At 61.6% G+C, this 25921-nt stretch overlaps 1 protein-coding gene across 50 annotated transcripts in view; it reads right to left on the bottom strand.

Moving 5' to 3' along the window:
• Window positions 1-25636, bottom strand: part of PTPRF (protein tyrosine phosphatase receptor type F) — an 87095-nt gene extending 61459 nt beyond the window's left edge. For 35 of the 50 annotated variants that reach the window (XM_021096874.2, XM_021096873.2, XM_021096860.2 and 32 more), the window contains exons 1-5: window positions 25423-25636; window positions 18467-18543; window positions 10754-10889; window positions 2592-2737; window positions 2300-2441 (exon numbers count right to left, since the gene is read on the bottom strand). In XM_021096874.2, the coding sequence (XP_020952533.1) occupies window positions 2300-2441; window positions 2592-2737; window positions 10754-10844 (379 nt within the window). In that variant the 5' untranslated portion in view covers window positions 10845-10889; window positions 18467-18543; window positions 25423-25636. Of the gene's footprint in view, window positions 1-2299; window positions 2442-2591; window positions 2738-10753; window positions 10890-11108; window positions 11242-18466; window positions 18544-25422 lie in introns of all 50 variants that reach the window. The other 15 variants (XM_084965246.1, XM_084965235.1, XM_084965233.1 and 12 more) reach the window with 1 other exon arrangement.
• Window positions 25637-25921: the final 285 nt, after the last annotated feature.

Raw genomic sequence — 25921 nt, forward strand, 5'->3', positions numbered from 1 at the left:
GCAAGGAGACTTGCCCAAGGTCACAGGGTGAGGAAGTGAGTGGCCAGAGCTCCGGCTCCTCACCACTGTCCTGCCCCTCTAACCTGGAGGGCCCTGCCTGGCCTCACGGGGGTCACAGAGACACAAAAGGAGTTACGGAATGGGTGTGCGTGAACACACAAAGCCACGGCGTAAAAACGGCCAATACAAAAGACGTTCAGCTGCTCTTGTAATCAAAGAAATGCAAATTAAATTGAGATGGCATTTTTTGCCTATTAACTTGGCAAAGATTTCTTTTTAAATGATAATTCCCACTGCTCGTTAAGATGTGCAGAAAAGAGACTCTTCCGCCCTGACTGGCGGGCGTGGGAACCGACACGGTCTTCCGGAAGCACCGAAACGGCTCAAGAACGCATGTGCCCTCTGCTCCAGCAATTCCACCTCCACGAATCTAGAGTAAGTCAGTGATGAAGAAGGCGAACACACCTTACCTGCAAGGAGGCACACAGCCCTTATTTACAAAAGCAAGACTGGGGACAACGTACACGTCCAACAGGAAGGGAAGGGCTAAAACGGGGCCCGCATGCGACACCCACAGCCATTAAAAACGACGGTGCCGAAAACAGCTGATGGCCAGGAAGGTGCTCATGATACGTCTCTGCAAAAAGCAGAGTCTACAAATCGCCGGGCAGCAGTAATCCTGGGTTTGTTATGTATACATAACGCCTGCACAGAAAACGGCCTATGCAAGATAACCAAATGTTAAGAGTGGAGGAAGATAAACAGGTGATTTTTTATTTTTTTCCTTTGTGCTCTTTGATACTTACCAAATTTTCGACAGTGAGCAGGTACTATCATTACAGTTTAAAAAGAAGCAATGGAGTTCCCGTCGTGGCGCAGTGGTTAACGAATCCGACAAGGAACCATGAGGTTGCGGGTTCGGTCCCTGTCCTTGTTCAGTGGGTTAACGATCCGGCGTTGCCGTGAGCTGTGGTGTAGGCTGCAGACGCGGCTCGGATCCCGTGTTGCTGTGGCTCTGGCGTAGGCCGGTGGCTACAGCTCCGATTGGACCCCTAGCCTGGGAACCTCCATATGCCGCGGGAGCAGCCCAAGAAATAGCAAAAAAACAAAAACAAAAAAATAAAAATAAAAAAAAAAATAAAAAGAAGCAATAATGGAGTTCCCGTCGTGGCGCAGCGGAAATGAATCCGATGAGGAACCATGAGGTTGCGGGTTCGATCCCTGGCCTCGATCAGTGGGTGAAGGATCTGGCGTTGCCATGAGCTGTGGTGTGGGTGGCAGACGTGGCTCCGATCTGATGTTGCTGTGGCTCTGGTGTAGGCCAACAGTTACAGCTCCGATTTGACCTCTAGCCTGGGAACCTCCATGTGCCACAGGAGCGGCCCTAGAAAAGATTAAAAAAAAAAGCAATCATCAACATGCCATACTTTGAAAATACACCCATTCACACCGATGATTCCGTCATGGCTGGGGCTCAGTCATGTCACTCCCTCTTCCTGGCTTCCTATGTCCCCAGGAAACCTTTCTCAGCCTGGTCCTGTGTGATCGCCCTCCAGCCTCTCCAGGCTCCTGCTCTTCCCCGCCTCCCTCTCGGTCCTCCCTCCAGCCACCCCCCCCAAAACAGAACCACCCAGAGTTCCCAGAGTGCCAGTCCCTCCTGCCTCTGGACCTTGGCCGATACTGTTCTCCTGCCGAGGCCCCCCCAGCTCCCCCTTGTTCTCAGGACGCCGCTTAGACAACTGCTCCCTTCTCCCCTGCAAGCCACCCGCCCGCCCCCACAGGACATACTGGAGCCTCAAAGGGCAGGACCCGGCCGAAGAGCTCTCAGGACACGAGGGAGCATCGGGGAGTGTTGGCGAGTGAACGGAGAAGCCGTCGTGTGAGAAATGTCATCGAGATCCCCGCGCGGCACCCCAGCCTCCCGCCGAGGGCCCGTGCTCTCGACGGCGACAGGAAACGCACCTCTCCGAGGCCTACCGCCAGGCTCCACGTGAAAATCACGTCCACTGCCACAAGCCACAGACCACGAGCCGTTCGTAAGAGCAGCACCACACCTCACATCAGGCCCCAGACCCCACCTGAGCCAGGCCCCGGCTCAGCAGAACACAGCTGCCTCGGCAACGCCAGAAACCCAGCGACCATCCCCGTCCACTGCTGACCTTTGCTGACCCCAGGTGGCCAGTTCTCCCTTCCGCCAAACACACCCCAGCCCACGGAGGCGACAGGGTGGGCTGGCGGACGGGCTGGCCGGCTGGCCACACATCGGTCTCCCCCTCACACCCCAGCCCCCGGGACGCACCTTCAAGCACCGACAGCTTGGCGCTCGTGTTGATCTCGCCCAGACTGTTGGTGGCCGTGCACTCGTAGATGGCTTCATCTCGCTGCACCCGCAACGGCTGGATCCGCAGCACCGACCCCGCCCCGTCGTCAAACTCGATTACCTGCCAGAGGACAGACCCGGGGTCACGGCCTGCTCAGGGCGGGTCGTCCTCGGGCTGCGGAAAGGCCCCCAGGGAGGGGACTGAGAGGAGGGATGTAGGACCAGACCTCAGAACAGGCGGCCCCACCCGCCCTCCCGCCCGAGGACAAACCTCGAAGCGCTGGGAGCTGACTTTCTTCCCCTTCTTCATCCATGTGATGCGCGGCTTGGGCTCCCCTGTGGCTTGGCACACGAAGGAGGCCACCCCTCCGGACAGCCCAGTCTGGTCCTCAGGAACCTTGATGAAGACAGGTTTGCCTGGAGAGAGGGAGACACCATGTCGCCATGGCACGGTCACTGCAGACATGGCCTGACGACGGGGGCGAGAAAGATCTACGGAGGACCCCCTACGGAGGGCTGCTTCTGTGCCAGGCAGCTTTCAAAGAGCTGTGAGCCCATGAGGCGCTGCGACGGGCCCCTCTGCTCATAGAGGAGGAAGTCCAGGCACCCGGAGGTTGAGGGATTTGCCCCACAGGACCGCTGGTTCATGGCAGAAGCAAGCCTGGAACCCAGGCATTTTGAGTCTGGAGTCCATACGTGAACGGCTCCATTCTGTCTCCCATCCCCCCATCAAGTCCAAGCTCTAGGACAAGGGCTTGCTGAGAGCTGCTGGGAAGAGCCCCAGCATCACCCCCCCAGACATGTCCCTCCCCCACTGCGCTCCACCCGGGAGATGATGGCACCTCAAGCCAGAAACAGTGACTCCTCCCCTCCCCCGCGCCCCCCATCAGTCCCCAAGGCCTAGACATTCCACCTTCTAAGTTTCTCTGGACGGCTTCCCAGGTGAATGCTTTCCTGTAAATCCGCCTTCCCCATCCCGCTCCCGCCGCCTCGGTTATTGCCTTCCGATGGCCTGGATGTCTCCCCAAAGTGTCCACAGAGAGGCGGGGGGGGGGGGACGACGGGAGGGGCTCAGTCGCTGTGCTGCCATGCCCACTCACGTCACCTCCATACGCACGCCAGGGCCGACCTGGAGCACCTGTCCCTGTGAATCCCGCCACCCAGGGTCACAAGACCCAGGAAACCCGGCCTTCATTAAGACGTAGCAACGCCTCGTTAATCCCGACAGCGGATCCATTTCCTGTTAACCAGGCCAATGAACAGCTCCAGAAAGGCTGATACCGTGAGAAATGACCTTTCAGACCACCTGCTCGGTGCCAATGAGCCCGGGCCTGGCCTGGTCTCTGGCACAGAAACATGTTTGTGCGGCGTCGGTCACCCCACCCTGCACCAGGTACTTTACCCAATTTAGTCCTGCATTGTCCCTCCGCGTACAGCCTCAGAGAGGTCAAGTCACTAACCTAAGGTCACACAGCCAACCAGCGGCACACACACGACCTGAATTTAAGCCTGTTTTACTCCAAAACGGCCGTGGCACAAACAGGTCACATGGTGATGCTGGGCAGCGTGTCAAGAGCAGAGTGGTTGGGGGCAGTGGAAGCCAAAGCCAGGACCAAACAAGGTCAAGGCGTCGCTGGAAGTACAGGAGTGGAGAGCAGAGTGCGGGGACTACAGAGGACTGGCTGTGATGGGGCAGAGGAAGCGAAGACGGCACCTGGAGGGGATGCGGGCTGGAGGGAGGTTTTTACGTTCCTGTTTCTCTGTCTCCCCTAAGACGTGAAACGCAACGATTAAAACGCTGACAGGGAGGTGCCAGCAGAGGGAGAAGGTGTCGGTCCAGTGGGGAGAGGAGGCAGCGGCTCCAAGGAGGGGAGCTTCTCGGGGACCACCGGGTCGGCAGTCACGGGCGCAGGAACAGAGAGCGGGGACGGCTCAGCCTTGAGGGGGTGGGGGGCACCTAGGCTCCAGTGGGCTCTGGAGGGTCTGTGTCATTATTGAGAAGGGCGCTCACCACCTCGGAACCTCCGGTTTCTCATCTGCACAGTGGTGCCAGTGACACAGGGGTCTATGCAGAAGGAAGCCGACGTCTGTAGGCTGCCCGCACAGGCTGGACACGGGGTGGGCCTGGCCTGCGGGCAGCCGTCACCCTCCCCAGCATCAGTAGCCTTAAGACAATCCGGGGAAGTAGGAGCACGGTCACCTTCGTTTTAGAGATGGGGAAACGGAGGCTCAGAAGGTTGAGCAGCGCGTCCTAGAGCACCTAGGGGCCTCCCTGGAGGCGGGGACCTGGGAAGCGAAATGACTGCTTTTGGAGCATGGGGCGGGGGCGCCTTGCTGGGGAAACACACACGCCCGCGGGGCTGGAGTGGCATGGGGGCATCACAAGGCTCAGGAAGGCTTAGTTCACGCCACCCTTGCCCACCCGCCCACTGAAGGGGGCTCAGGACTCTCCCAGTCTGCAGGTGTCCACAGGGCCAGTCCTCATAAGCGGGGGCTTTCACTCAGCCCCTCCCAGACAGGACGCCCCCAGTTCAGGGTAAGGGGGAGTCCCCTGCCCACCCCCCGACACCCAAGGACCTTGAACCAGCTCTCCATTCTCCTGCCCTGCCACCACCTCAGTCCAGCGTCACCTTCGCTCGACTGGACATGTTGTGCCCTTTGCCTCCACGCCCACCCGCTCCAGTCTGGGCCTCCGCACAGCAGCCAGAGTGGAGGGGCAGCCTCTTCCCTGTAAGAACCCCCAGAGGCCTCCCGCCGCCCCCTCAACAAGACTTCACCTCCCGCCCTGGTGGACAGAGCCCTGCCAGGTCTGACCCCAGCCCCTCACAGCCACCGGCGCCTGGCTCCCCATCCCCTGGATAAGCAGCGTTCCCTGGCCACAGGGCCTTTGCACAAACTGTCCCTTCTGCCGTACACCTCTCAGACCACCCGGTACCCACGACCTCCCGCGTCTTCCTGGTCTCAATTTAAATATCATCTCCTCGGAAACTTTCTTCGGCCCCCACCTCCGTCAGCTCAGCTCAGGGTTTCAGGCCCCCCGTGACTCATGGCGCTGCTCACGGTTTGTTAGGCCGGGTGTGAGGTTATTACTTTTGCCCACGGTTTGTTTTGTCCATGTGTGAGGTTATTACTTTTTCCACATTTTGGAGGAGTATTTGATTCATAGCTGCCTCCCCACAGAGAACAATAACCCTGGGCAGGGCAGACGCCACACTTGCTTGCTTCCCGCCCTGTCCTGACACCGGACCCTGTTCCTGGCACGGGGGGGGGGGGGCGGGGGGGGACGAGCACAGGATTGACCCAATGAGGGAAGCCCTGCGGGGAAGAGAGACCACCGCCCCCACACACCCTCGGCCAGGGGGAGAAGCCCTGGGTGATACCTCCTGGCTCCTGCCTCAACGTGTCTGCTGCAGGAACCACCCCCCCAACCTGCTGAACCAGACCGGCTGGGTGAGAGTGCCTGGGGGCGGGGCCTCCGCGCCAAACAAAGAACCAGAAGCTGGGGAGGCAGCCAGGTATGGTCACGCGGCTAAAGGGAAAGGCCTGAGTACAGTGGGGGCTGGAAGGTGCCCAAGGCCTGGGGCCCTGGAGGAGGCGGAACCCCCCTTGGAGGCTGGAGAGGGGCCAGGGCCCCACCCAGCCCACCCACCACATTCTGGCAAGACTGGCAGTGCCCTCGCCGGGGGCAGCCCCGGGGGGCAGGCTCCTCAGCTCCCCAGACGAGGCCCTCGCTTCCCTCAGCCCACTCACCCCCCACGGGAAGGCAGCTCTCTCTTCCTGCAGCCCTGCCCAGCCCTCGTCCCTTTTGTTCACCAGGCAGACTTTTAGGGGGCACAAACCCTGTCTCCCAACTCTGTTCCCCACACTTGCTCCTGCAAACCTCTCCAGACTCACTTTTCTTTTTTGGGGGCACGGGCAGGAGTCAAACCGGAGCGCCACAGTAGCCACCTGAGCTGCTGCAGCGACAATGCCAGATCCTTAACACTGATGCCCCACAAGGGAACTCCCAGGCTCACCGTTCTCGACTCTTTCAAAGAAAGAGCACCTGCCACGGGCCAAGTGCTGTACAGGACACAGCTCAGGCCTTGTGGGCGCACCACTCCCACCTAGGCCTGTGGGCGCCTTTTTACCTTTTTGGCCTGCCCCTCTTGCACCCTACTCTCAAGCCTGTGGGAGCCTGCCCTGCATCCCGTGGCCCTTGGGTCAGAGTGACTGGTCAGGTCCCGAGTCAGGCAGGCAAAATCAGGCGACTTGACCTCTCTGCCCAGGACTGACCCAGAGCCAGTGTTAGGCAAGGGTCTGAACAGAACTTCTGGGACCCTGTGCCTGGAGGGGCTTCCTGCCCTTCCAGAATGTGGCTCCACTTCCCCCCTCCACCACCACCGCCTGGCGGTGGGCTGCCCAGGCGTCTGGGGAGCAGCTCCCAGGGGTATGCCCTGGACAGTCTCATGGCCCAGACACTGCTGAGCCCACGTGAAGTCGGAAGGCGGGGCCTAGGGAAGGAAGCAGGTGGGCTGACCCGCACACCTCCCGGGCCCAGCCGCACTGAGCCACCTGTGGCTCCTCCACGGGGAGGGAGGCGGCTGCTCTTTTGTGCCCTCCCTGCGGAGCACACACACGCGTGTACACAAACACGTGTGCACACAAACATGCAGCCGCCAGGGGCCGTGAGGCAGGGGAGGGAGGAGCTGGAGACGGGTTTCCCAGGCCCCGAACCGCCTCGTGAGCGGGGACTCATTAACGCTGGCTCCTGTGACCACTCCTGGCGTCCCCGGGAGGGGAGCCCGCTTGGAGACAATGCTGCGTTCCCAGGGGGCACACAGGGAGCGCCGGGCCATGGCCTGGGATGGCGGGGAGCACAGACGAAGTGCCAGGCGCCTTGAACACTGACCTCACTTGACCTTTCCAGGCAGGCGCGCTCACCCTCACGTGCAGTAGGAAAGCAGGCCCTGAGAGAGAGCAGCCAGCTGGAAGCTCCACAGAGGGCAGAGTCTCAACGGGCCACCAGGGCCTGCCTCCCCAAGGACGAGGGGGAAGGGGACTGCAGAGCTGTGCGCAGCACCCGGCCACGTCCCAGCACCCGGGCTGGGCGGGGGGCTGCGATACGAGAGATGCGTCCTCGGCTGCTTAGGCCTCTTCCTCTACCCGCCCCCCCACTTGCAGCCATCAGGCGTCTGCTCTGGGCTCCTCTTCTTCCAAGTAACGGGGCCCTAACCAGGGCCTCGCTCACGCCTGTCACCCGGTCCCGCGTCCCTGCCTCTGTCCTGTGCTGTCTGGGGACCAGAGGGAGACAGTCTTCACGGAGGTTCTCCCACGAGCTCCTGGCAGAAGGCCAGGCCTGGCCCCAGTGCAGCCCCCATCTCGGCTCACTGGGCAGCGCCCCCCACTAGCAAATGCCCGCTCACCCTTCAGGGCTCCCCTTTCCCAGGAGGCCTCCTACCCGCCTCCCACGATGCTCGGGTCACTTCCTCTGTGCCAGTGCCGCCCCCAGGAACCCATACCGCGGGCTCTACAGGCAGGCCGTGTGGATTCTTCCCCCGAGCACCCGACACGCACGCGGTGGATCAGCAGAAACCTCTTCCTGCTCAGACCACCTCCAGCCCACAAGCCTCCTTCTGGAGAAGCCACAGAGCCCCGGCTGGGGGAGCTGCCGAGCCCCGCGTGCCCAGGGCTCCGTCGGAGCTGACTCGGCACTGATGCTGGGGCCTCTGAGCTAACTCTTGGCAGCCGCTTCTCCGCCCCCCTTCCCTGCGCCCCGCTCAGAGGCCAGGGCCCCCATTCGTTTGTCTCGTTAAGAGGCCTATAGAAACACATTTGTCCGCTCCGCGCTCCACTGCTCTGGTCGTCAATTCTCTGGGGCGCCTGCCTACCTTTTGCAGCAGCTCTGTCCACACTGCCTGCCTGGCCCTGGCCACAAGTCTCCCCAGCCCAGCCCCAGCCTGGCCCCGGCGGGGGGCCAGATCCGGAAGTGTGTGCTGCGCGAGGCAGGCATGGGCAAGGCAGACCCTGCCTCCTGGGGCCAGGTCATCACAGCCCCCAGCCCACACCCCCTCCTAAGGCTCTCTGCCTGGGAGCACAGTCCGAACCACCCACTTTGGTGTCTCCAGCTGGTTCCCAGCTTCGAGACGTCGGTCTTTGAACTCTGGTTCTTAAGGAACCAGCATGGAGGTTCTTGGACTCTGTTTAGAAACTGTTCCGCCTCGCCACCCGAGTCCCACGAGGGGTTCAGGCCTGCCTCTCCATCTCTCCCCTCGCTCACCCACCACGCTCCGGGCCCCGAGCTGGACAAGGGTCCGACCCCCTGGGGACCCACCGTCCCATGGAACAGCTGACCTGAAGCAGTCACAGTCATCTAACGCTAGGGAGGCCAGAGGAGAGCACACGCCAGGCTCCCCGACGAGCTGAGTCGGAACAGATCAGGTGAAGGGAATGGGGCGCAGGGTTCCTAGCAGAGGCACCAGAGCAACCGAGGCGTCGGCCTGATGAGGCTGAGTCAGAGGATGAGGCTGGCAGAGGCTTCATGACGCAGGGCCTGGACCCGAAGGTAACAGGGAGGAGAGTGGGGGCTTCTAAAGGGAGGGGCGGCCGACTGGACTTTCGCTTTGGAACAGGACTCCTACTTTGGAACGGAGACGGGACCGTGACGGTGGAGACCAGAGACGGGGCGGCCCCCGGGCTTTTTTCGTGCAAGAGCTCCAGCGAGAGCTTAGGTGAGGGCAGCGGGGAGAGAGGAGGATGCATTCCAGAGATACTCAGAAGGGAGAAACAGCAGGCCTTGGTGATGGATTAGATGTGGGTTATGAGAGAGGGAGGAGGCTGGGAGGGGGCCCAGGTTTCCGACCTGGATGGCTGGGTGGGTGGGAAAGCCATTCACCAGGAGAGAGAAGAGAGAAAGGTGGGCGGGTCTGGGGGGGGTGAGGGTGAGGGGACAGGTGCGGGCATGTCAGGTCTGAGCAGGCAGGGAGGCGGTGATGCTCCCGGGATGGCGCTGTCTCTGAAAGCCCAGCAGGGCGGTCCTCCCTCTGGCCTCGAGCTCCCGTCTGAAGCCCTGCGTGTCCAGATTGAGGGCAAGGCCGGGACTTCAGTATCCAAGGGCTGACTCCTGACAAGCCTCTGCCTCCCTGCCGTCGTCAGAGGCACACCCAGGGACGCCCGCCCGCCCTGCCCCGCCCTGCCCCTGCAGGCTCAGCTCTCTCCCAGCGCCCCTGCAAGAGGTGAGGCCCGGAGATCACCCCCGCCCCTGCCCTGAGGTGTGAGCGCACCCCTCAATGCTCCCACTGGCCCTCACCCCGCTCCTGGGAGTCGTGCCCTCCCCCGGACCTACTAGCCCCACCCAGGGCCCAGCCTGGAGGACAAAGGGCGGGGGGAAGCTCCAGTTCCGCCCCCTCCAGGATCTGGTCCTGAATAATTAATGAGCCATTAGGAGACAGGGCTTGGGTGGGGCAAGGAGACAGCGCTGCCCCCAGACACTCAGAGAGGGGGTAGGGGAACCCTGCCGCCTGCTGACCCCCGCGCTGACCCCCAGGCTGCCCCTTGGCCCCCTCTGGGCTCTGGACAGGCTGGCAGCAGCCCCTCCCCCAGGGACCTTGGCTCCGACCTCGCCCCTCCCCCTCAGTGTGCAGATTGGCTGAATCTGCCCTGTGCCCCGCCTCCCACCAGTAACCAAGCAGTGGTAACCATGGCGACGGGGCGGCTGCGGCCAGTCTTATGGTGCCAGGCAGGGGGAAGGGCGGCAGGAAAGGGACCAAAGTTCGGAGTTGGATCTGGGCAGGGGAGGATCCCACCGCCCCCAAGTACACAAAGAGGGGCGCTGGAACCCAGCTTCCCGTGGCCAAGTGCAATCTTCCTCCATTCTCAGGGCCGAGGGGCTGGGGGAGGGGGAACCCCTTTGCCTCGAAGGGGGGAGGGGAAGGAAGGGCTCAGGGCCTGCACAAGAGGCTAGCCCAGGGGCAGGGCTACGGCGGCTCAGCTTCCCATCCTTCCCTGGACCCGTGGACGCAGCTGGCATCCCACACACACGTCCTCGTGGGCGGCCCCCCTCTCCCACACCAGTCCCCACACAGCTCACACTGTGCCTTCCGCACTGATCCACAGTGGCGGCCACAGAACGCCTGAGTGTGTCACCAATGACCACATGAATCCTGGACATGCCATCTCTAGCCCATAAGACGGTCACACGGAGACATGCCCCACCTCACAGCGCCTTAAGAGACATGCGGTATTCCACGGGATCCTCCTAGGAAGCCCAGGGGCCTGGGGTGCCCTTGGAGTGGGGGTCCTCTAAGGGAGCGGTCTCTCTAGGACAGAGGAAGGCCTGGAGGGGTCTCTAGCCGTCTCGTCTCTCCTAGTGGCTGGTTCTGTCCCCCATCCCAGAGTGGCTGGGAGGGATGCCACCTTCCCACCTGGGCGATCCCGCACCATGAGGAGACTTACTGTCGCCATGGGCACCCGCCACCAGGCCAAGCACCACGAGCGCAGGCACGAGGGGCATCATCGTCCTCCCTGGGGCTGGCTTGGGGGCCATCCAGGGCTCCAGGACCACCTCCAGCCGCAGCCCAGGACAATCAACCTGTGATGGAGAGAAGGGCAGAGCCAATTAGCTGGTATCCACCAATGTCCTGTGGCCCGCATGCCACCTCCTGGCCCCCGCTCATCCTCACTGACCATCCAGAGCCTAGTTGCCCAGACACCCCCTCCCTGGACTGTGCAAGGACCACCTAAACCTTCCGACCCCCTGTGAAAAGCCAGACTCCTCACCCATCTCCCAGGGACCCCAAGGATAACCCACCAGTCACGCTGCAGGGAGAGAGTACACGAGGCCTTCAGGTCACTCTCTCAACCTGAGTAGGGGCAGGGGCTACTGAGACCGGAGGACGTACGGGGAAGCTCTACTCCAGACCCAGAGTTTTCAACTTGCTTCCCTAAAGGGAGACGGGGTCCGAAAGACACAGAGACACACAGGTGCATACGGAGACCAAAACAAAACAAGACAGGGAGCTGCTGGCAGACCTACAGAGGCCAGGGCCTCCAGAGTCCCTGGGGCGTCCCGCTGGCCCTCCCCTCCCCAGCAGAGCCCGCATGCTGGGCACAGGCCCCAGAGCACAGCCGTGGTAGTGGCAGGATCCAGGTAGGAGAGGCTTGGCGCCAAAGCCACAACCCGTCCGGGCTCGCCAGGACGCGCTCTGGACAAGTTGCAGCTGCCTCGCCTGGCCACCCCCATCCTACCCAATTCCCATGGCACCTTCCCTCTCCGAAGAGAAACCACAGGGAGCCCCAGTGGCCAAGACCCTAAGATTCAACCCCACACCTCCTCTGCCCTTGCCCCAGCGGCCTGAGGTGGATCAAGGGGTGGGGTGCAGAATTCAGAGAGCTGCTGCCTCAAAAGCGCCACCCAGGCTGAGCCAGGAGCCTGGGCACGGGGAAGACTGTATCTGGGTTGTCTGAAGGCCTCCAGGCCTTTCACACAGGGCTGCTCGGCCAGGTGTGTCCTCCCTACCGAGCCCGGCACCTATGTGGAGCCCTCAGCGAGGCCATACCGGGCAGTACAGATACACTGCTATCGCTCCCCAGCCCCAGTGCTGAGTTTCCTCCCTAGGGCTTCCTTCCATGTCTCCACTCAGGGGGCTTCAGGGGCTCTGCGCCAGTGCCCACAGCTCTGCTCACCTTGCTTTGGGCAAGGGGTTGGGGCACGAAAGTCTCATTCACGCTCTGGGGCCACAACAGGACACAAAGGTGGAATAAGCAATGCTGAATGGGGGCCTTGGGGACTCTGGTGGGAGGATCGGGACCAGACCCAGGTGCCAGCTGATCCACAAAGGTCACAGAATTTGCAGGGAGGTGACAGGGCTGGTGAACAGGAAGAGGCAGGGCTCAAAGACGGCTCTGCTCCTTCCTGGAACCTGGACTCTAGTCTCAACCAGGGCAGGCAAAGGGCAAAAGATCAGAGGGCAGGAGGTGAGCAAAGGGGCCGGGATGAAGCGGGTAGAGGCCTGCGAAGTGGGGCAGAGGCTGGACACAAAGGGGAAAGCGTGGGAGATGTCGCTCCCCAAGGTCTGGCTGAAGGTCCAGACGGGCCGAGCAGCAAGAGCAAGAACGTCGAGGTGGCCTGGTGGGCCCAGCGCCATCTACAGCACTCGGGGTTCTGTCCAGTGATCACAGAGCCCGGGCGGCTAAGACCGGCTCACCATGAGGCCCTGTATGGCCAACTGGGCATGGGGGTCAGGCGTCACTAAGGCCCTGTCTGGGCTTGGTCATCACCATGCCGTCCACGCAGCAGTGCAGCCAACAACAGAATTCAGCTTCTGGAGTTCCCGCCGTGGCGCAGTGGAAATGAATCCGACTGGGAACCAGGAGGTCTCAGGTTCAATCCCTGGCCTCGCTCAGTGGGTGAAGGATCCAGCATCGCCGTTGGCTGTGGCGTAGGTCGCAGATGCAGCTTGGATCCTGCGTTGCTGTGGCTGTGGTGTAGGCCGGCAGCTGTAGCTCTAACTCGATCCCTAGCCCAGGAACCTCCATATGCCCCAGGCACGGCCCTAAAAAGCAAAAAAAAAAGGGGGGGGGGATTCAACTTCCAGGGGACATTAGGTGGTGAGCTGCCTGGCCAGGCTGTCATGGGGATATGGCCGCCTGATACAACCATCCTGCACCCCTGGTACAGACATCATGGATTTAGAGCTCGGTGGCGTGTTGCCCCAAAGGGCAGGGGCAGAGGGGCTGGTACAGACATCACTGGCTGCAACGATACAGTATTCACAGAGGTTTCACTCCCAGGTACAAGCGGTCTGGGTGTGACCCTCCCGCCCAGTCAGACGTCACGGAGGCACGACTTTCAGGAACACACATCATGGCAGCACCTCCCTGTATGGATGCAAAGGGACTGGCGTGGAGTTCCCATTGTGGCTCAGGGGGTTAAGGACCTGACGTTGTCTCTGCGAGGACACAGGTTTGATCCCTGGCCTGCCTCAGTGGGGTAAGGATCCGGCATTGCCATAAGCTGCTGCGTAGGTTGTAAATGTGGCTCAGATCTGGTGTTGCTGTGGCTGTGGTGTAGGTCACGGCTGCAGCACCTAATTGACCCCGGCTCAGGAACTTCCATGTGCTGCAGGTGCAGCCATAAAAAGAAAAAAGGGGGGGTGGGTGACATTATGGAGGTGCAACTGTACAGCACAGTCGTCTTGGCGTGTAAGTCCCCAGGACAGTTATCGCAGAGGCACAAACCCCTGCAGCTGCCTTGGCACAGTCATCACCGCCGAATAGCTCCCAGGCAGAGACACCACGGAGGCGTAGCCATCCAGCCCAGACGTCAAAGAAGTGTAGACTGACTTCATGGGGGTGCAGTGTAGGGTCGTTGCAGGGGTACACTATCATAGAGGGAGTAACGCTGTTACAGCATCGTGGGGTGTCAGCCCCCCGTACGGCCGTCACGGGGCATAATAGATTCTGGCCGTGCGTGTCAGAGAAACTGGGCCCCCACTGTGACAAAGACAGGTGGCCCTAACTTGGGGACTCCAGGGTCCCCTGTGTACCTCCAGGGTCTGGAGTGCCCGGGGCACGACTCAGATGCGGAGAGGAGGACAGACAGAGGTGAAGAAGCTGGAAACAAGGTCACTCCCTCCCAGAGAGCTTCTCCCAGTGGTCCATGGACAGAGGGACGCCCGGTGAGTCGCGGGACACGGGCACACATAAAAGACAGACCTTCTTAGGGAACCACTCGGGCGGCCACAGAGCTGTCCCGCCGGGGCCTCTCCCTCACCGCTCCTGGTGTGAGCAAAGCTGCCTCCGCCCCAGACTCTGGGCACAGAGCCCGCCCCGGTGTCAGGCGGTGCAGGCCGCTCCCAGCCCCGGGCCCGGCGGCGCGGTGGAGTCCCGGCGCCCTGGGTCTGGCCTCCGTCTAGACGTGCCCCCCCCACCCCCAAGTGCACGGGGTCACCTGTGGGGAGGTGGCGGGAGGGGCAGGCAGGCAGGCCGAGGCTGGCCTTGCTGGGGTTGCCGAGAACCTTCTGAAGCCAGTGCAACTTTCGGCGTTAGAGGCAGAGGGGCCACTTCCGCCCGCGTGGCTGGGTGCGTCTGGCTGAATCCACAGCCGAGATGAAAACCCGGCCTGAGCTCCTGCACACGCACGCACGCTTGTCTCCGACGGCACCGCGGCCCGTCGGTTCTCCCAACTGGCACCCTCGGGCAGGAAGACGGTTCCATGCCAAAAGGCTCTGGAGAAGATCACTGGCTATGCCATTTTCCAACACCGGGGATAATTTTTTTTTTTTTTTTTTTTTGGTCTTTTTATCTTTTGAGGGCCGCTCCCGCGGCATATGGAGGTTCCAAGGCTAGGGGTCCAATCGGAGCTGTAGCCCCTGGCCTACGCCAGAGCCACAGCAACACGGGATCCGAGCCGCGTCTGCAACCTACACCACAGCTCACGGCAACGCCGGATCCTTAACCCACTGAATAAGGGCAGGGACCGAACCCGCAACCTCATGGTTCCTAGTCGGGTTCGTTAACCACTGCGCCACGACGGGAACTCCAGGGATAATTTTAATACGCCCTTTTTCTTTGCTATGTCAGTGTAAAGCTGCCAACTGCCCTTTCTTGGGAAGAACTGTCTTTGATTCCGCAATGTTGTCCTTGGTGTTAACACTGTCCTTTCTTATAGGAAGTGATGGTGAGAGCAGATACTAGTTACTTTTTTATAATGTCCTTACTTGGCAACATAAAAAATCACCAACCCCATGCCTGGTCCCAAGTACTTTTTGGCAACTGGGCTGGTTTGTGAAATCAAAGGACCTGGGAATCGCTGCTTTGAGGGAAAGGAAGAAGCAGGCGCCACACCAAGCCACAGGATTCGAAGACCCATGTCATGGAAAAAAGCCTGTCGCACAGAGGCCATGTCACCTCCACAGGGCCAACCTAACCACCCCTGCCAGCTTTAATGGGGGCTCCCCCCCCGGAAAGACCAAGTGATGCCAGAGATGGGGGGTTCCCGGCTGGAGAACAGCTGGGATCATGCCGAGGCCTCCTCATGAATATGCAAACACAGATTGATTTGTTTCCCTTGGGCACGTGTTATTATTCACAAATATTAATTAGTCTCCAAATACCACCTGTTCCTGCAGCCTCCTTCCCCACTTCCTCCCCAGGCCAGGACCCCGGCTCCCAGGAGGCTGGGGGCCCCCCAAAAGGACATGCACAGAAGGAGGGGTACCCAGGGCCCCACAGAGTGGCCAGCAAGGGGAGAGGCCAGGGCTTGGGTCGGGGGAGCTCGCGGGCAGGGAGAGGGAGCAGCTGGTCCTCTGGAAGCCGGCAGGCAGCTAACCTGGCCCTTTTGTCACGTCCTGGACAGTTCCCCGCGTGGCACTGCAGCAGCAGCCGCGGAGGCGGAAACAGGCCGTGTTACACTCCAGAAGGGAAACCCAACATGTTTCCAACTCTCACCAAACCAACCACCAGATTACGACGGGAATAAATCACAGTCTGCGCTGTGACCCTGGCCCCGGGAAAGGAGGCGGCCAGCGCCAGGCTGCCTGTGCGCCTCCAGCCAGGTGGCCAGAGTCCGCGAGCCCCGCCAGCACCGGCCAGCCCTCCCTCCCGCAGCTGGGCCCCCTTCCCTCTGGCAGCCCCTCAGCTCCTGCGAGTGGGCAGGGAGCTTAGGAAGAGTGTTCCAGAGTCTCTGAGGGGGGCACGGGCTCCAGCTGAGCCTCAGCTTGGGGGATAGGAGGTGGGGGGGGTCGGGGACGGGGGGGATACCAAGGGAACACCAGCAGAGGCACCTTCGACAACTATGACCCCCGAGCCACCAGCCCTCCAGCCTCCTTCCTCTGGGGCGTGGAGCCTTCCCTGGGTTAACGCTCACCAACCTGGCTGCCTGCAGGCCTCCGCACCTGCCACTCTCATCCTGGAAGGATTGCCGTCTCCTGACCCCAGCCACCTACCACCCTCCAGAACTCAGCTCAGGTGGCCCATCACCGGGAATCTTCCCTGAGTGGCCCTCCCCGGTTTTCCAGATTTGTGCAGCATAGTGACAGCAAGAAGAAGGGGTGTAGACCCGTGGTTTTCAATCCAGGGTGATTTTTCCCTGCCATAGGGCATCAGGCAATGTCTGGAGACATCTTTACTTTTTTTTGCTTTTTAGGGCCACACCCACGGCATATGGAGGTTCCCAGGCTAGGGGTCTAATCAGAGCTACAGTTGCCAGCCACAGCCACAGCCACATCACATCTGAGCCGCGTCTGCGACCTACACCACAGCTCGCAGCACCAGTGGATCCTTAACCCACTAAGTGAGGCCAGGGATCACACCCACAGCCTCATGGTTCCAAGTCGGATTCGTTTCCGCTGCGCCACGACGGGAAGTCCTGGAGACATTTTTGATGATCCAGGTGGCGGGTATGGGGGGGAGGTGATGCTGGCATAGAAGAAACGTGGCCAGACGTCCTGCGGTGACCAGTCAGCACCCCGCCCCCTGCCCCCAACCAAGGATCACCTATCTGTCCAAAGGTCAACAGGACTGCGGCTGCGGAACCCTGATGTAGACACAGCGGGAGCCTCTGCTGATGCTGCCCAGGGCCTGCCCTCGCCCCTGTCCCAGAACCCAGGCCCTCGTACCTTGGGCCCAACACCCCAGCAATTCGTGACCCTTAAGCTGTGCCATCTTCCCTCCCCCTCCAAGTCAGTCTCGCCTCAGAAGCCAGGCTGTACAGACACCCCCCCCCTGCCCCCCGCACACGCCATCAGCAAGTGCCTCCCAGCGGACAGAGGGAGACTGGGCTCCCAGGAAGGTCAGACTCGACCCAAAGGAGGACAGGTGAAGGGTATCCTCACACCCCCTCCCCATCTGACCTTTCTGACCCGTGACAGGGTCCACCAGCGGCACTGTCTACGTCACCCCAAAGCCCACTTTGCCACGCACGGGCCTGGCCCCCAGCAGACACCCGCCACGCGTGCTTCCTCTCCCTGTCCAGGCCACACCCGTGTCTTCACCAGCCATCATGCAGAACTGCCCAGTGGGCCCTACCAGGCCCTGGGCCAGAAGGCGGGCTGATGAATGAGACAGTCATGGGTGCTGCCTTCAAGGGGTTTACAGGGGCAGGGTCCAAAGAGAAGCCCCCTCCCCAATCCTGTTCCTCCTCCAGGTCCCCACCTCCGTGACAAGCACCACGTGATCAGCCACCCGAGCCAGCCAGGCCTCCTCAAACTCTCCCTTTTCCTCACCCCGCTCGACTCAGCCCATGTCAGGAAAACCTCATCAGCCCTAGGTCATCTGGGCGCTTCCTGCCTTTGGTCAGCCCCTTCCAACCGACCCCGCACACAGACCAACGCCCCCAGTGCTGAAGCTTTACAAAAAGGCACGTGTGATCACAGCCTCAGGCACACGCTTCGTTTGCTGCTTTTATTACATGGCAAACGTGCAGATAATGTTTCACGAAGGAACGAATGAATGGGCAAGTGCATGGACAAATGCGTGGATGCTGATTCTCTGCTTGGGAACCTTCCGTACCTTCATATCACACCCAGCGACGTCTAGAGTCTTGGCCTGACATCCGAGGCCCATCATGCCCCGACTCCAAGCCAACTCTCCACCCCATTCCCTGCAAGACCAATCCACCTGCTCCGGGCCTCTCGGAGAAGGAAAGGAGCGACCCTTAAAGAGACGAGGAAAGCTGTGCCCCAGATCTCGTGAGCACCCTGCTCCTTCTACCCTAACCTACGGCCGGTGGGAACAGTCGTTTCTACAGAAACAGGGTGAATGGGAAGCACAGACATCCTGGTGTGAGTCCCAGAGCGTGACCCGGATGCCTATGTCACACCTGCAGCGGCTGACAAGCTGCATATCATGCTGCACCCACCTCCGTCGCCCACTCCGGCCAGAAACCCGGGAGCCAACCTCGACCCCTCCCCTCGCTCATGCCCCAGTTCAACCTTTCGCCTTGTCCTGTCTGCTCCGTCTCCGGAAATAGCACTCAAATCCCCGCTCTCCAGCTCCATCACCGCCTTCCTGGTCCAGCACCTCTCTGCCCCCCCCCCGCCCCCCACTGGATCACATCACACCTCTGGTGACAACCCTCCAGGGCTCTCCACTGGCCGGCATCAAAATCCAACCTGCCTGGCCTGGCCCTCGGCTTCCCGGCCCAGCGGCACCGTGGGGAACACTCACCAGGTCTTGGCTTGCTCACGCCCGTCACTCCTGGACAACCAGCACTGAGAGCAGGGCACCGGGGCCTCCGCGCCTTCCTGGAAAGAGAGAAAAGGTTGAGAAAACACGGAGCATTTCATTACAGCTGAGCACGTATCGACACAGAAAGACATTCCACATTTGCCGTTGATGCAGGAGGAGAAAGCAGCTCATGGAACTGTTCACGCGGGACGATTCCTATTTAGTAAAAACGCCCATCTCTTCGCTTCACTCAGGCCTTCCACACTCCCGAGCACCTACTGCGTGCCAGGCTTTCTGCCAGGCACCCCGCACACAGCTGTGAGCAACACAGACCAAGTCCCTGACCTCAGCAGAGAAACGTGTGCCCAAACCCCTCAGCCTAACCCTCCAGCACAGCAGTGGTGCCACCCACCTCTGCAGGCCCCCCCCGGCCGTGCTCCCTCCCACAGGCCGGCCAGCCAGCCCCAAGAACTTCCGATCCTCAAAGGTGCCACACTGCAGCCTCTCAGGCTTGCATGTGCCCTCTGCCACCGCCTAGATGACACCCCCCACCAGCTTCTAGCCAGTTACCCCTCGGATCTCAGAGGCCCTCCGGGATGTCCCAGACTTTATGCCTGCACCTTTGTCTTGGAGCAGTGACCACAGCTGTGACGACTTATTTATACAGTTGCCGAGTGGTCGCTGAGTCATGACCATCAGCTTGGCACGCGTCGGCGCAGTTCCGTGTCCCCAGCACCCAGCAGAGAGCCAGCACATAGTAGGTGCTCTGTCAAGATATGCTGACTAAGTGCATGAATGCATGAATGGGCTCACGGAAGACAGCCCAGCCTGGGAGAGCCGCGCCAACATCCATGCGGCCTTCAAAGAAGCTTCAGAAGCAATATTTATTTTTGACTCTGCTGCTCTATAATTTTTAAAATGAAGGTGTGCCCCTGGATGCCTCCTCCGCTGGCACACACACGGCGACAGAGCCCGGCCCCTTCCTTCTAGAACCATTCTTGAGCCCCCATCAGCATGGGCCCCATCCTGGGTGGCAGTAGGGGTCAGACACGCCCACACCCTCTCATCACCTGCTGCCCGCCACTCAGCAACCCGGCCCCCCAGGGTCCCCTCCACACAGGCAGCACCTCTCTGGCCTCACGCCCCCGCCCACCCAGAGATTCCCCGCCCCCAACATACACACACACACACACACACACACACACACAGAGTTCACCCTGGTTCCACCCCAGGAATGGGGTCAGGCAGCGACCCGAGGCCAGCCTCCCACACCCGGCACCTGGGAATCAGCCTCACTTGAGACGGACCCCCTCTGCAGCACAGCGGATGTCCTCCCGACAGAGGCCCAGCCTGACCAACCAGGACAGGCCCGGCCAACCCAGGGCATCCGCGCTGACCTTGTAACTCACACCACCTCCTGCCTCCGTCACCGCCCCCCCCCAGACACACAGCCCTGGGCCTCAGGATGGCTTCACACCTCCCTCCCCCGGCCCACAGGCTTCTCCACCAAGTTCCCTGTGGCCCCTGCTTCCAGCACACAGGCTGCCGGGCGGGTCTGGCCAGATAAACCAGCTTCCGTGTCCCAAACTCAAAGGCCCGTTTGTCCGGGGATGCCCGCGGGGGCCTCACAGGGCCGTTGCTCAGGGCCCCTGGGACAGAGAGGCAGAGTCCGAGACAGAGAATGGAGAGGGTCCCCCAAGCCAGCCACACTCCCGCCCCGCCCAAGGTCACGCCAGGAGCACGGGCCTGGTGACTGGACCTGAGCTGAGCAGGAGCCGCACCTGGATAGAGGTAGGCGTCCCAAACGCCCTGGAGGTGGGTCAGAGAACAGACAAAGCAGGGACAGAACCTGCACTTTGAAACACCCTAAAGCACAAACGGGATTCTAGCAGAACCAGAATGCACCTGGAACCACCAGCGCCCCATGCGACCCAGGACGGTGATCAGAATTGCTTGTCAGGTTCACCAGCCGCAGCTCCCAGAACCACCCCGGACTCACAGCTACGATCAGGCTGCCAGTTACACCCAGAAGACCTACTCAGAAACGTCCTGACTGGTACGGCACCCAAGTCAGGAATTGCTGGGTGGCACCCAGAAAGGTCTCCGAAGGGGTAAGGTTGGCAGCCACAACCAAGATCAGGTAACCAGGCCTTGGCACCAAACCGGGGCTGGGCCCTTGGCAGAGCTCTCCGTCTTCTGGAACCTGGCCTGACAGCGGGTCCAAGAACAAGCTGAAATCCAGAGGAGCCCGGATCCCCCGCCGGAGCAGCCTCCAGGCAGCCCCCGTGGCTGTACCAGAACAGTCCCAGAAACAGCGAAGGCACTTTCGAGGGGCCAAAACCACTGCGCTCAGATCTGGACGTTTCAGACTCAGCCTGGGTACCTCTGGACCTCAGAGACAGACCCTCGCCAGATGCCCAGGGGCCAGGCGAGGTGGGGAGATGAGGAACCCAAAACGCCGAGGCTGCCCCTTCTCAGAACCTCCCTCCATCCGCTCCCAGCGTGGTGGGGTCTCTTCGCTGGGGCTTCATCCTCTCGTCTGCCCGCTGCAGCCCACCCGAAGGTTAAATACACCCGAGCAACACACACGAGCCCAGCCCTGAGGCTGGGGGCTGGGCCCTCCCCAACCTGCTAACCTAAGCTCAGAACTGCAGCGACCTCAGGTGAGCTGAGGCCCAAACCTTAACAAGGTACAGTTTCTAAAGCGCCTCCCGCTGCGACGCGTACAGGGGCGGGCTTGCACCGCCTCTGTTGATGAAGATGCAATAACAACTGCTCAGGCTGAAAGAGCAGAGCTTACCAGATTCAGCCCCTATGCTCAGCACCTTCTGCGTGTGGACTTTCACCCTCTGAACACCCCATGCGGCGTGATTTGGGTAAACCCATTTGACAAAGGGGAAAACTGACTCAGAGACTAAAGCTCAAGGTCACGCGGCTATTAAGTGGAGGTGAACCCAGCAGTTTGAAACCAGAGTCTGCGCTCTGAACCAGAGGCTGTCGTCTCTCTCTCTTTTCAGGGCCGCACCTGTGGCACGTGGAAGCTCGCAGGCGAGGGGTCGAATCAGAGCTGCAGCTGCCAGCCTAGGCCACAGCCACAGCCACAGCCACGCAGGATCCAAGCTGTGTCTGGGACCTACACCACAGCTCATGGCAATGCCAGATCCCCAACCTACCCGGCGAAGCCAGGGATCGAACACGCATCCTCATGGATGTTGCTTGGGTTCATTACTGCTGAGCCGCAATGGGAACTTCAAGGTCGTCTCTTGAGCAAGGCTCTACACGCTGCTCTGCCACCCTCCACCCTTCCTCTGGCCCAGACTCCTCTCTCAAACTCCAGATCCTCATGCGCAACCCCTCCTAAAAGTCCCCCCACCCGACCCTCAAGTGCTCCACGCATCTCAAAGGCAACCTGTTCAACCGTGAGCTCCCTATCTGTCTCCCTCATTATCCACCTCTAGCTCCCAGCCCCTGGGTCACTGAAGGCCTTACCCAGGCCCTCCCAGGAACCCCTTCCTCTTCCTCACCCTTCATCCAGTAGACGGGCTTGTCCTGATAAGTGTGCCTTCTCAGCGGCTCCGCACTACCCCACCATCAGCATCGCTCCCCTGATTTGCCTGCCCTCTCCTCCTCCCTGGGGTTCTGTCACATTCACTTCCCAGAGCCACAGAATCCTCTTTCAGGAACGGGAATCTGACCACGGGCGGGCGGGCGCACTCCACACCCCAACCTAAGCTTGAACTCTCTTTTGTGTTCTCAGAGGAAAATCACAGCTACTTAACAGGGCATTTGAGACCTTCTGTGATTTGCTCCAAGGGATAAAGCCTCTGAATGTTCACTCGTTTTTTTTGTTTGTTTGTTTGTTTTCTGCCTCCAGTGCCCTTTCTTCCATTGGAAAACTCCTATTCATCCCTTAAAACCCAGTTCATATAGCTTATTTTCTTGGCCTCCCCTGGGACTTATTTCATCTTGATCTCTGAACGCACCCCTGTCTCATGATGAGCTCCCCCAATCTTCTAACCTCAGCTCAGAATTGCAGCGGCTTTAGGTGAGCTGATGCTGAGTCCAACCTCAGCAGCTCCTGAAGAGCGGGCTGCCTCTTTTACACAGCTGGTAGTTCCACGGGAAGCACGGCAGCCTGGCTGAAAGTGCCTAGCCCAGGGTCTGGCACACGGGCGGCAATCAATAAGAGGTTACTGAATTGCTCTGCATTCCCATGATGCAATCTGTTCCCCCCAGGGACCATGAGCTTCTCAAGGGCAGGGCCCTGGGCTGCAAGCCTGGTCCAAGCACATAGCCGTGTCAGTCACATGGCAAGCACTGGCCACTGCTGCTGATACAGTGCCACATAGTTCCCTGAGCTTCTCACAAGAGCCTTGGGACCTGCTATGGTGGGATCTCTTTTCCCATTTTACAGGGGGTGAAACTGAGGCTCAAGGAGGAAGGGACCTCCTCAAGGTCCCACACTGGAAGGTGGAGTGGCTGCAGTGTGTGTTACAGCCTCTGGAGATCTGGGTGTCACCTCCCCCTGACCGAGGGCCCTCGGTACTGGACTCCCCATCAAGGGTGACGGAGGTAGCACAGACACCCAAGGCCAGCATTTTGCTGTCAAGAAAGTAGCCCGTCTATCCTTACTGCAATCCCCCACACCCAAGCGCTTCGCCAGCACCCAAATCCAGCGTCCTCTCTTAGAAGCCCTGGACGCCACACCTCCCCTCCCCTCACCCTGTGCCCAAGGCTGACTACAAGAGAGGTCGGGAGCTGCAGGGGGAAGGAAGACAGGAGGGAGGAAGGCATAATAAGAACAATTTCCTGTTAGAGGAAGAAGAGAGGGAAGAGAAAGAGCCGGTGGAAAACAGAACTACAGAGACATTTCAAATGATAAGGGGAAACCGAGCAAGCAAAACCACGCGAGCGAGTGTGTGCATGAGGAGGCACCTGACCGAGTGTGCACACACCCCTCCCCGCACTGTGCACAGGGGTGCTGAGAGAGCACAAGCAAGCACACAGGCCCGGTGCAAGGTGTGCAAGCACAGCAGATTTCGGAGCTCTGGCTGCCATGCAGGCCCCAGTGTGCGAGGGCATTCGGGAGACAAGTGGATGCCGGGTGGGGAAGGGGTGGGAGGGCCAGCCGGGAGGAGAAATGAGGGGGTGGGAGTGTGTGGCCCGCCTGTGGATGTGGGGGCTGTGCTTAGGGAGTTCCACTTGCTCCTCCTTGCAGCCCCAGGCTCCTTCCTGTAATCAGGGAAAAACAGGGATTTTCTTGCTCCCTTGAAGCGAGAGTTAAGAAGGAGCCAAGCACAGAATTTCCGGAGATTTCCTTCAAGACCCTCCTCCGGATCCCACCGGATCCCTGATCCCTCGGCAGAGTCCCTTCCTTTCCAGTGGATCCTTCACCACTGAGGGTGGTCCCCCGGGCAGCACCAGCTCTGGATCCTTTTCCAGGCTTCAAACCCAAGGCGCTTCCCTGGATTCTCTGGCCAGATCCCGCACGGGGTCCCTCTGGATCCCTGCCCCTGTCTGTCTGTTCAGGAGCCAAAGCAGAGCCTTCAACACAACACCCCGCGGTCCCGTTTCCCAGGCCAGCCTCGCGGCCCCCAGGGGGAATCCAGAGGGCCCCCCCCCCGCGCCCCCCGTCGGTGGCCCCCTTCCATTTCTCAGCTTAGACAGGTGCCGGGCTGCCACCCCCTAACCTGCTCCAACTCGGGGCCTTGCACTGGGGAGGGGGTGCTGAAAAGGGGAGGAAAGCTCGCCCCTCCCCCACCCTGGGGTGGCAGAACCAGAGGGGCAGCATTCCAGAGAGCCCGGGGGGAGGAGGCCGCGGAGAGGCGGCGGAGACTCCAGCCCGCAGGAGACAGAGACACCAAGAGACCCGTGAGAGACACGACAGAGACCCAGGAAGCGAGACGCCCGGATGGGGGAGGGAGCACAGGGAGACCTGGGAAGAGAGAACAGAGACCCGGGGAAAGAACACAGAGACCCGGGGAAAGAACACAGAGACCCGCGGAGGGCGGTGCAGACCGCTGAGACCCCGGCTTCAGGCGGAGGGGGCGGCTGGGAGGCTGTGACACCGGGAGACAGAGATACAGAGATGCTGAAGGGCACAGAGAGGGGGCGAGACCGAGGGGAACGGAGAAAGACGCCCAGACGGGCGCATGGGCACAGCGATGAGGACTGGGGCACGCCAGCTCGGGACGGGACGCGGGGCGGCGACTGAGTGAACTTTCCCGAGCGGGTCCGAGTGGACAAGTCCTCACGGGACAGGTCGCTCCAGGGCCTTGGGGTCGTTGCACCCGGGTAGGGGCAGGTACGGCCCGGCCCGGCCCCTCCCAGCTCGCGCCGGCGACCGAGCGGGGACGAGGGGGGCTTCCAAACTCGCGCCGCGCACACCCCGGGACCACACGTGCGCCCGGGCCGCGAGCGAGACGGGGGCGCGGCGGCTGCGGATCCCCCGCCGGCTGGGAGGGGGCGCCTGTGCGGCGGGGGTGGGGGCGCGGCCTGGACCCGCCCGGAGCTGGGGTGGCGGTGGGAGGTTGAGGGCCGCCCCCGGAGCGCGTCCGCGCCGGCGGAGGGGGGAGACGAGGCGGGACCGAGGAGGGGGAGCACCGACGCAAAAGGGAAACTTTGCGTTGGGGGGGCGCGGGCTGCGGCTCAGGTGCGGCGGGAGGGAGGGGGAGAGGGGGAGGAAGGGGCAGGCGGCGGGGGGCGGCGGGGAGCTCGCCAGCCGGTAGCGGGGTGGGGGACACGTCTGCCGCGGGGGGCACGCGGGGAGGAGCCGCCGGGCTGGGGCGGGGGGTGCTCAGCCGAGGCGGCGGGCGCGGCAGGTGGGGGCGCGGCCCGGCCTCAGCGGCGCCCCCAGTCCCCCGGGACCGCCCCCAGCTCGGATCCGCCGAGGGTGAGGAGAGAGGGGAAGGGACAGATGCGGAGGGGGCCGGAGGGGGGGCCCGGGGGTCACTCACCGCCTATCCAGGGGCCGTCGGTCCGCATGTCCCCCCCAAGCCGCTGGGGCTGCTGCTCCCGCTCCTCTTCTGTCGCCGCCGCCGCTACCGGATCCCACTCCCGCCACCGCCACCCGAGCTGGAGCCGGAGCCCGAGCAGGAGCCGGAGCTGGAGCCGCCGCCTCTGCCGCTGCCGCCGCCGCCGCCGCCGCCGCCGCCACCGCTCCCGACGCTCCCGCGCCAGCTCCAGCCGCGCGCCCGCGCCCGCGCCCCTGCCCCTGCCGTGCGCGTCCCCGGCGCCGCCCCTCCCCTCGTGCACTCTCGCTCGTAGAGCCGCGGAGCCGCGTAGGCCCGAAGAGGCCGCAACTCAACCCGGCGTATAAACCCACCCGGCCTCCAGTATTGAACCGGAACCCCAGTAATGAGCAGGGACGGACCCAAACGCCCGCATGAAGTCCAGATCCTATTAGTGGCTCCCGATCCAAATAGGAACCTGACACTACTCTAGGACCCGACTTCC

The sequence above is a fragment of the Sus scrofa genome, chromosome 6 (assembly GCF_054392235.1).
Source record: "Sus scrofa isolate SSC_HxYL_T2T_F1_AM1 chromosome 6, Sscrofa_HxYL_maternal_Yorkshire_Landrace_v2.0, whole genome shotgun sequence".
NCBI lineage: Eukaryota > Metazoa > Chordata > Mammalia > Artiodactyla > Suidae > Sus > Sus scrofa.